This window comes from Cynara cardunculus (genome assembly GCF_001531365.2).
Source record: "Cynara cardunculus var. scolymus isolate 2C chromosome LG 2, CcrdV1, whole genome shotgun sequence".
Taxonomy (NCBI): Eukaryota; Viridiplantae; Streptophyta; class Magnoliopsida; order Asterales; family Asteraceae; genus Cynara; species Cynara cardunculus.
This window is the reverse complement of record NC_037529.1, coordinates 69636845-69647401: the sequence shown is the minus strand read 5'-3', so window position 1 is coordinate 69647401 and position 10557 is coordinate 69636845. Positions and strand designations below refer to the sequence as shown.

At 33.3% G+C, this 10557-nt stretch overlaps 1 protein-coding gene across 2 annotated transcripts; it reads left to right on the top strand.

Moving 5' to 3' along the window:
* Positions 1 to 3452: 3452 nt before the first annotated feature.
* Positions 3453 to 10324, top strand: LOC112507356 (actin-related protein 8-like). 2 transcript variants are annotated; one of them, XM_025111910.1, is made up of 13 exons: positions 3570 to 3650; positions 3790 to 3857; positions 4290 to 4369; positions 5301 to 5371; positions 5519 to 5586; positions 6093 to 6154; positions 6681 to 6778; positions 7214 to 7295; positions 7455 to 7597; positions 8017 to 8165; positions 8912 to 9045; positions 9138 to 9256; positions 9996 to 10324. In XM_025111910.1, exons 2-13 carry the CDS (start codon positions 3814 to 3816, stop codon positions 10071 to 10073), a joined length of 1128 nt encoding a protein of 375 aa, XP_024967678.1. In that variant the 5' UTR covers positions 3570 to 3650; positions 3790 to 3813; the 3' UTR covers positions 10074 to 10324. The 2 variants fall into 2 exon arrangements, with proteins under 2 accessions (XP_024967677.1, XP_024967678.1); XM_025111909.1 differs by having other exon boundaries at positions 3453 to 3857.
* Positions 10325 to 10557: the final 233 nt, after the last annotated feature.

Genomic DNA, 10557 nt, shown 5'->3' with positions numbered 1-10557 from the left:
ATCCTGTATTTGATTGTGTTTATCTGCAGTTAGTTACACGAATTCAATTATGGGATGAAATCGGATAGGGATGAAATTGTTTAGGGATGAACGGATTTAAGAGTTTTTAAGAGTTTTAAGAGTTTTAACCAAATGCTTTATAATATAGTATAGATATTATTAAACCAAAAATAAATTATTTCGTTATTAAACCTAAATTAAATTACAATAAAAAACTGAATTAAAGAAATTACACAAAAACAATAACTTTTAAATAGTTAAATTGATACTTATAATTTTTATGATATCTTCAAATTTATATTTTATTCAAAAATAAAAACATTGTTGTTTTTTCCAAACAACATAAAACTGTATTATATCGACAGAGACAAAAAATAAAACGAAATACTAAAATCAAGATGTATCTCGTTGCATTGCGCGAGTACCATTATAATGTAAAAAAAGAAAAAGTCTAAAGACCCTAATAAATTATCAAAACTCTGAATTAAATCTTTGTTTCTTCGTTCAGTATTTATACAAATGAATAACATTTTGTTTCATTCAACAAATCTTCATTGTTTTTCTTTGGAACGTTATGTTGGCTGACACTTCTCTCATTCGATTACATCCAAAAAGATTCGACATTGAACATAAACACACGATGGAGGTGTGATGGTCGTGGGGGAGGAACGAAGGCAAAAGTGCTCAGGGGATAAAGAGGATAGTTACCAACAAACCGTTGGCGTAGCAGTATCAGGACAATTGGATCATGAATAGGTTAGGGTTTCAAACTTCACCAAACGATAGAAGATGTTTATATGGGATTGGGGGGAAACCGTTAAGATGAGGATGAAAATAGAAAATTTAAGCTAGTCAACAAAGCTTTGATTTTTTATTGGGGTCTTTTCCCTCGGGTGCTTAAAAGCAGGTTTCTGCCCTGAATGTATCTATTAACAATATCTTCAATGTTATGCTTGGAAGTGATCATGATGACGTGGAAGATGTTTCCAGTGAACCCTTAGTCACGGACCAGTAGTTGATAGAGGTGTGGTGGGAATACAACAGTGGTCTTGTAACTCTGGTGTTTTACAAGAGGGTTTAGAGGTGAAATCGGGTCTTTCATCATATAAGAGGAAAAGGCTGAGGTTGTATGTGGTGGTACAAAGAGAGGTACCAAATGAAATAGATGTAGAACGAAGGGCGATGGTGATGGGTTCTGTTTGGAATTTTCCTATGTTTTTATATCTGATATGTCCGTATACATGCTTTAAACACGTGTACAATAAAGAAAATCCAAAAGAAGTTCAGTATAATGTGTGAAAGAAACTTCATGACTAACACATAGGACACTTAGGGGTTGTTTGTTTACCTCTTAATAGTTTCATTAAGAGACAACATCTGAATCGTTAAGAGATGAATCTTGTTTGACAAAAAAAAGTTTCATTGTAAACAATTAGCAAACAATTATTTGGATTTGTTAAAACAAATTTAGGAAAATTAATTATTTATTATTTTAAATTACCATTACATATAATATGAATAAAATTAAAACGGTCTACCTCATATATACTAATTAATTAGTGATTTAAAAAAAATATAATTAAATTGAATATATTATTCAAATTATTCAATACATTTTTTTGTATATAATACAAAATAAGTATAAATCTATTTTTTATAATATATAAAAATTGTTAAAATTACATTTAGAAAACTAAACATATTGAATAATAATATGAAAATGATTGATATGGTTAATAATTATCGTAAATAATTACTGAATACTGTTAATTTATAAGATATAGTTAATTAATATTGATAAATATTTATTAGTAATTAATGTTTATTGATATTAATAATGTTTATTGATGCATGTTAAGTATTGTTTATCGATGCATATTACTTTAAAATTAAAGATTACAAGTAAATTGTGCATAAATACAATTTATTAAAGTTATATTTTTTAATTTATGTAACTAACTATAGATAAATATAATCAAATACGAGATAAACATCTTATATGTTTTAAAGAATTTATTGAATGTACTATAAGAGCATTTCTAACAGTTCATTTATAATTTTTAAATACTGTAGAATCAAAAGTTAAAATTTATAATAAGAGTTACATTCAACTCTACCAGATTCTCTATTTTAGAGATTTCGTCATTAATTATATTATTTAAATATTTTATAATTTTATGATCCCAATATATAAAAAAAAATTAAATAAAATGAAATTATTAGTTGAATGAATAAAAAAAAACTCATTTTTCTCTCTCCTGTTTGGTTCAGACAGAGAAATAAAAATGAAAATGACAGAGAATGAAAATGGGAATGAATTTCCATTCATTCGGTTCAACCTGAAATAAAAAATTGACCTACTGGAGGAATGAGTTCATTATATTATATAAAAATAAACAGCTTCTTTTATTTTTATTTATTACTGCTTAATACCTCTAACTAAACACATGCTTAATGTAGAGAATTCTCTAAAACTTTAAATAAAAAAGGGATAAATGAGTTTTTTATTCATTTCACCAGCGAGCGTTGAAATTGAATTAATTTCATTTTATATAGAAAAATATAAAAAGTGTATTGGGACCATATAATATTTAGATAATTATCTACCAGAATCTCTATTTATCTGTTAAAGTTGACTGTAATTCATTTAGATATTTTGACTTTTGATTCTCTATTCTAGAGAAATTATAAAGAATCTGTTGAAAATATTCTTACAGAGAACAAAAAAAATTGATTTTTCTCTATTTTAAAGAATCTGTTAAAGATTTTCTATTTTAGAGAATACTAGAAAGCTATCCGCACAATGCAACGAGATATATCTCGATTTTATGTTTAGTTTTATTTTTTTTTTGTCTATGTCGATATTATAATATGAATTTATGTAGTTTTGAGCAAACAATAATGTTTCTTTTTTCAAATATAAATTTGAAAACACCATAAAAAAAAAAACACATAACAATTATTATTTTTTATGTAATTTATTTAATTCATTTTTTTATTATAATTTAATTTAGGTTTAACGACGAAATAATTTATTTTTGGGTTAATAATCTAATTTTTATAAATATAATAACTAAATATTCCGTTAGAATTCAATAATTATCTTTATTATATTTTAAATGAGAATTTTATCATGTATTTAATTATATTTATCCATCATTAGTTACACGAATTCAAATATAAAACTTAATAACTTGTATTTATGTATAATTTACTTATAATTTTGAATTTTAAGTAATATATATCAATAAACAATACTTCATATATAAAAAATGGTTTTTAAAAGTTTTTATCAAATATATAAATTTTGAAAATGTGTCGTTAAATATAAAAATAATAATAATAATTAATGAAAATTGCGTATAAATTTTCTTTTTCTTCCCAATTTTCGTCCAAAAATTTTGTAGTTAAAACTTAAAACGCCTCCGAAAGAGAACCATCAGCGCCCGCCACGACTTTCCCTCCGACACCATATCAACCCAAATTCCACCACCAGATTCAACAATGGCGTTTTTGTTCAAGAAGATTTTGGAGTCTGCAAATCCATTGAATTCCAGTAGTTCCACCTCTTCGTCGACCTCCAATTACTCGGTTTCAAGTCATGTATCCTTATCAGATCAGATTATCGTCTGTTCGTCGTCCACTGGAGAGTTCGATCGAATCCCCTTGGATATATTTATGCAAATCCTCAAATTACTTGGACCTAAAGAGGCTGCTAAGCTCACTGTAATCTGTAAATCATGGAAATTAATTGTTTCTGATAATATGTTTTGGATATCTTACCTTCAGAACCAGCAAGGTCCATGGGACTCGATGTTCTTCGCTGAAACCAATTTGCGGTCTGGTTATCCTCTTCGGTACGTTTTTCTATGTTTTTTTATGAATTTTTAAATCAGCGCACGAGGATTATGCATTTTGAATGTTTTAGATACTACGATTTAAGAATTATTCATACGAAAATTCATTTAGGTTTCTCTTCATTAGGATTAGGGTTCTGTCGATATCAAAAATGTGGCTGCTGAAAATTGCCATTTTCTATGCTTTGTAATTAAACAAATATTATATTCCCTTGGTCTAAAATAAGCTGCGCTTTCGAATTTAGAAGGAACTTATAGAATATGTACACATTTTCCAGCAGCTATAATAGGTTTATGTACAAATTGACAAGTTTCTTATCAGTTCTTTAAAACAGGTAGGATAATTTAGGATTGGATTTGTGCTGCTTGGTACAGTTGTACTATGTTTTCGTTATAACCTATGAACTTTACATGCTTGATTTGTGATTGCAGAACATATCCTTCTCGGATGCAATCATTTATGCATATTTATGGTCAACGAGCACAGGTTCCTGGAGCCATTATCATTGACGGTGTGTACTTATGTTGTCATACGAAATACTGTCACGATAAAGCATGAACATATTTCTCTTGCGTTTATGCTAAATTCTGCTCTCATTTTGTGTGGTGGTATTACTGTTGCTATATTTTTGGAACTGGTATAGTTCTACATTTCTTAGGGCCTGTTTGTTAGCAACTTAATGAGCTTAACGAGGCTCGCAGCTTATTTGGTCAACTATATATGATTGTTTGGTGATGGTTTAATGATATAGAAAGTGGCTCATTCAATAAGCTTTTAGGGGGGAGCTTTATACATAAAATCCAATTCTTTTCCGAACTTGCTCCTCCCAACTAAATACCACACACATTTCATCTTTGAAGAAAGTCTCCCAAACATAAATCTTCCCAATTTATATAGACGTATTAATCCACACAGAAAACTGTATCCATAGAAGACTTAATGGAAAAACAACCAAACAGCCCCTTAGTGGTGGTCAATCTGTTTTGATCATTTTCCTATGTATTATTATCTCATCTTCATGTTGGTGTTTTCTTTCATCTAAAGTAAAACCGGACCCACATTCACGTAATGGGACTCAAAAGTGAAAATGATGGAATGGTCCAACTGAATGGAGCTTATGAGGTTCAACGCTAATTTAACCTAGAAGATATATATGCTTCAAATGCGTCTACAATAATGGTCACATTTTCACGAGCAAATTTTATCCTTTCTTTTCGCACACTTTACACAAGTTGGGGTCTTCACGGAATCAGCCGCTCAACTCTTTGAGGTGGAGATCATGTCTGTTTCTTCACGGAAACAACATGAGCGTATTTTTTTTCACCCTGGGACCTACCTCCAGTTGGGATATACCGTGTTTGTTTGTTTGTTTTGGTGATTGTTGCTATTGCCTTGATGTTCATTCTAAACTATTCAGTTCTTAATTCTTATCCTTATTAAAGGTGGTTCTGGCTATTGCAAATTTGGTTGGAGCAAATACGATTCTCCATCTGGGTGGGCAGCAACATTTTTGGTAGTGACTTCTTTAGTGATGTTGCAATAACTCTTGATTTGGTGGCTTTGGGTTCTTACCATTGCACACTGTTTTCTTGTTCGTTTACATGGTACAGGAATTTACTTCAATTATTTGACTGTTCTAAATGATAGACTTTATGTGTAGGAATTTGGTAACATCGAGTCTCCCATGTACTCTAGGCTTCGCCATTTCTTTGCAACAATGTATAGCAGGTGCTTGTCATTGCCAATTACATTTTCACCCCATTACTGTATTGGGACCTAGACTTGGGATATGTGAGACAAGACTGTTTTTGTGAGAACCGTGAGACCACTAAATAACACTGAACCTTCAAGTTCTTTTTTGGGCAACCGTGGGTTTCCGGGCTAGCTTACGCGGACCGACTAACCCCTCGGGCGACCACGAATGGCCTAGAGTCATCGCAGGTGAACCTCCATAGCCACAAGGGCTTTGGCAGCGCCTGGACTCGAACCTCGGGTGGATGAGATATTCCACTACATCCCCTAGGCTTTAACAGTGTTTTTGCTGTGAAGGTTCAAAGTTTTTTTACCTTCACAATATTTTGCAGTGAAGTTTCAGTGTTATTTTGTGGTCTCATGGGTCTCACGAAAACAGACTGGTTCCTCATGTAAACCCAACCCTTGGGACCTAATCAACTTTTAACTTTTTTCATTTCCCTTTATAAAAATCTTAGGTCTTCTTGATATTTAACTTGCAGGATGCATGTGAAGTCATCTACACAGCCAACTGTTGTCTCGATTCCAATCACCCATTCTGACAGTAAGCTTCTATTTCATGGACAGAATGATTTTATGAAGGAAATCAAATTTGCACAATCGCACTTTTTTGAGGGTTTCAGTTCAATCACCTTCATCCGTCGTTTTATTCTTTTGTGTTGAGTAATTCATGATATGTTTCTTTTTCATGATGTTAGAGTCTCACATCGGCTAGACTTGGACAATTTCTCTACATATTCTCACATGGCACCAAGGCCAAGGTCTATCATTCTAGGGACTAGACACTATGGGGCAGCCCTCTCTCGTCTAGCCTCCTCACCTGTCTACCCCCCTCTCGACACTCTTTCTGTCCATCTGGCTTTCGTTGCAGGGGTGTGTTAGAGTCTCATATCGGCTAGACTTGGACCATTTCTCCTCAATATGTGTTGAACATCCCTTATCTCCTCAAGGGATTACTTGGAGAGTAATCTATTGGGTTCCACATATTCTCACACATGACATTTGTTTTTATGTTTGTGTAGTGATACTAGAGTTTACCTCCTTACCGTTTATTTGTGAATATGTTTCAGATACACAAGCTGCTAAAACAGCTAGACGACAACTAAAAGAAGCCATCTACTCGGCATTGTTTGACATGAATGTTCCTTCTGTCTGTGCAGTCAGCCAGGTCCGACTGAGCACTCATTTTTTGTTCTTTCTGTGATTTCAAAACACAACACTCAGATGTGCTCTGTACTATCCACCAACCACCAAGATCGATTAAAGGATCCAAATATCGATTAAATGCTGAACAATGTTGGGTCAACTTGGTTTTATGGTTTCTACCATTCCAATCAGTAAAGATCTTCTGCTACAATAATGAGGAAGTGTTAATTTATTTGCGCGCGCGCGCACACACACATATATATATATATATATATATATATATATATATTTATTTATTTATTCTCAAAAGCCTGCTTCCTTTTCCACAACAAGAAAATATGCATAGAAATAGATTAAAAATGACTGAAAAAGAAATGGTAATAACTAATATTTAAATAAATATAAGTATATCTTTTTGCCTCCTATTTCCCTAATATTGTTGTTGCATGATGTGCAGGCAACTTTAGCTTTGTTTGCAGCACGGAGAACTTCAGGAATTGTTGTCAATATTGGTTTTAACCAAACATCTGTTGTACCAAGTATGCCATTTCTTGCCCTTTTCATCATCCTACCATCGGTGTTAATAAACAGAACCATGTAACACGTTTATGTTCGATCAAATGAAAATAAAATTCTCATGTCAGTTTGAACTCAGTTTCAGCCCTTTTGTTATATAACTTCTGGTTTTATATTTGCAGTTTTACATGGTAAGATAATGCACAATGTGGGCGTGGAAGCTGTGGGAGTTGGAGCGTTAAAGCTTACTGGTTACCTTAGGGAGCAAATGCAACAGAGAAATCTACGTTTTTCTTCGTTATACACAGTCCGCACATTGAAAGAGGTATTAGGGTCTGTTTGTCAGCAGCTTTATGAGCTTAATGAGACTCGCAACTTATTCGGTCAGCTATACATGACCGTTTTGTATGGCTTAATGATATAGAAAGTTGCTTATTCAATAAGCTTCTAGGGAGGGTTCTATACATATTCCCAGTTTTTTCCAATCTTGCCCTATCAATTAAAAAACACACTTCTTCCATCTATGAAAAACCCCTCTCAAACATAAACCTTCCCGATCTATATAGACAGATTAATCCACAAGACAGTTTTATTCATACCAGACTTAATGAAAAACCAACCAAACAGCCCCTTATTCATGTTGCCGACAGCTTTATATACAAAAAAAGGAAGTTTCTTGCTGAATTGGATACTTTCTTTAACAGATGTAGTGTTATTTACCATATAGATTATTTGGACATGCAGAACCTTTGTTATGTTGCTATTGACTATGAAGCTGAATTACGCAAGGATACAGAAGGGTCGTATGAAGTTCCTGTTGAGGGTTGGTTTACTCTTAAGCAAGAACGCTTTCAAACAGGAGAGATTTTATTTCAACCACGCATTGCAGGACTGTATGTTTTTCAAGCCTTTTGTTGTCTATATCAATCAACGAGAATTAGGTCATGTTTGACAATAATAAGTAGATCTTTTTTAGCATATTGAAAAGCCCCATTTGGTTAGCCATAAGCTAGCTTGTTGAAGCGTTTCAATAAGCTTCAAGAGCTTTTTTCAAAAAGAATCCATTTATGCCCTTCATTTTTTCCAGTTAGTTTTTTGAACGTTGTCTTTTAGATCATTTTACATAGTAATCTAGTTTTTACCAAACATGACTAGTTTACTAGGTTGTTTTTCAGCTAAAAGCTAACTTATTAGTCAACAACTAGCTTATCAGCCAGTTCGCTGAACATAAGCTTGCCTCCAATATGCTTTTAATAAGACATTTTGAGGTACTTTTGAGTATTACGCATATATGGCATGTTTGAAAACCATAAGCTAGCTTATTTTTTGAGCATATTGAAAAAGCCCATTTGGTTAGCCATAAGCTATCTTCTTTAAGTATTCCAATAAGCTCCAAGGGGTTTGTTCCAAAAAAAAATCTTGTATACCCTTTATCTTTTTCAGTTACTTTTTTAGCATGTTCTTTTAGGTTACTTTACATTGTCATCTAGTTTTTACCAAACATGATTAGTTTATTAGCTAGCTTTTCAGCTAACAGCTAACTTATTAGCTTATCAGCTAGTTCGCCGAACATAGCCTTGCCTTCAATCTGCTTGGATTATGACATTTCGAGTACTTTTGCTCATTTTCTTGGGTACAGGAGTGCAATGGGTTTGCATCAAGCAGTGGCACTTTGCGTTGACCATTGCCATGCTGCAGGATTAACCCCTGATGAGACTTGGTTCAAGACCATTGTTTTAGCTGGGGGCACTGCTTGTTTACCAGGGCTAGTAGGTATGAATCAGTACCCTTATGTAAATACATATGATGCATAAAGCGATGGCGGTGCTATCTTGATCTTTTAACTGTATATTTTCTCGGTGCAGAAAGATTAGAGAAAGAACTTCACCTTATTCTTCCCTCGTCCCAATCCAATGGAATACGTGTTATTCCAGCCCCATATGGCGCAGATTCTGCATGGTATGGTGCACAACTTCTCAGCAACGTAAGTTTTCTATTTTAATTTTGTAAAGTATATAGACAAATGTAACAAATAAACTCACACACCCTCCTCATTTTTGGTAATGTTTGAATCCCTGACCTTGTGGGAGACTAAAGTCCCAAATACCGTTAGGCCAATGGCCCTTCTGGCAGCATTGTAAGGGGCCGTTTACACAATGCTTACCCCGTAAGTGCTTACTAGTAAGAGTTAACGGTTTCACTTAACTTACTGGGTAAGATTTTAGTCCATTAAAACAACCATATGCAACATTTTTATTCGGTAAGCGCTTACCGTGTAAGTCATCTCTCTCACTTACCGGGTAAGACTCGGTCCTTGTCATCGCTCTTATTAGGTAAGATTTTCAATTCTTGTCATGTTCATCTGATGAGGTAAAGTGACCCAGTAAGCACTTAACAAAGTAAGCGCTTAATAAACGGCCCCTAACTTTATACTAGTATATAGTCTTCTAGTGTTCACCTATGCTTATCTTTATTCCCTCTAGTTGTTTGCTCACACTCTTGCATAAGTCAGGGCGTCTTCACAGAAACAACTGTTCTACTATTTTAGGGTAAAAGTGACCTTGGACCCTACTTTCGAGTGGGATTCACTGGATTCGTTTGGTTTGGTTCTTTTATTCCGTTTTTTTTTCACAGTGACCCTCTTTTTGAAATGTGTTATCCAATGGCCAAGTCTTTGATTCTTGTTGAGTCAACTTATCTACAAATTCATCTTTTGTATGTAGTTGAGCACCTTTCCAAATTCTTGGTGCATCACAAAGAAGGAATTCAGACCAAAGTCCAGAAGAAACTTCATGTGGTGATATTTGGGGATTAAATTTGCCCATTTAAACATCAACTTAGTTACAAAAAGACGTAACGCACCAATAGGCGATACGGGTTGTGTTGTTATGTTCTTGATTTGTGCCGATTGTGTATCATAATATGCTCGATGTGGGTAACAAAACTTTGTAATATAGGTAAAATAAATTTGTAAGCGACTTCCCGAACTTTGTGGTAAGCAAATAAGCTTCGAAGTGATGTTATACAAGTAGAATTAAGAAGTTGGTGTGAACATTAGGGGGAGTTTGGTTTGCATAATGTTTTTTGGATGAAGGGAATGTCTAGAAAAAAATTGAAGTGGAATTCAATCAAATTTGACCACGTGTTTGGTTGGTAGAAGATGGAATGAAATTGTCAGAATTAGGAGGTGTTTGGTAGGAAGTATTAAACAGTGAATGAATATAAAAGAAATTGTTTGGTTTTATATAATATAACAGGTTTATTTCTTGAGAAACCCAAATTTTC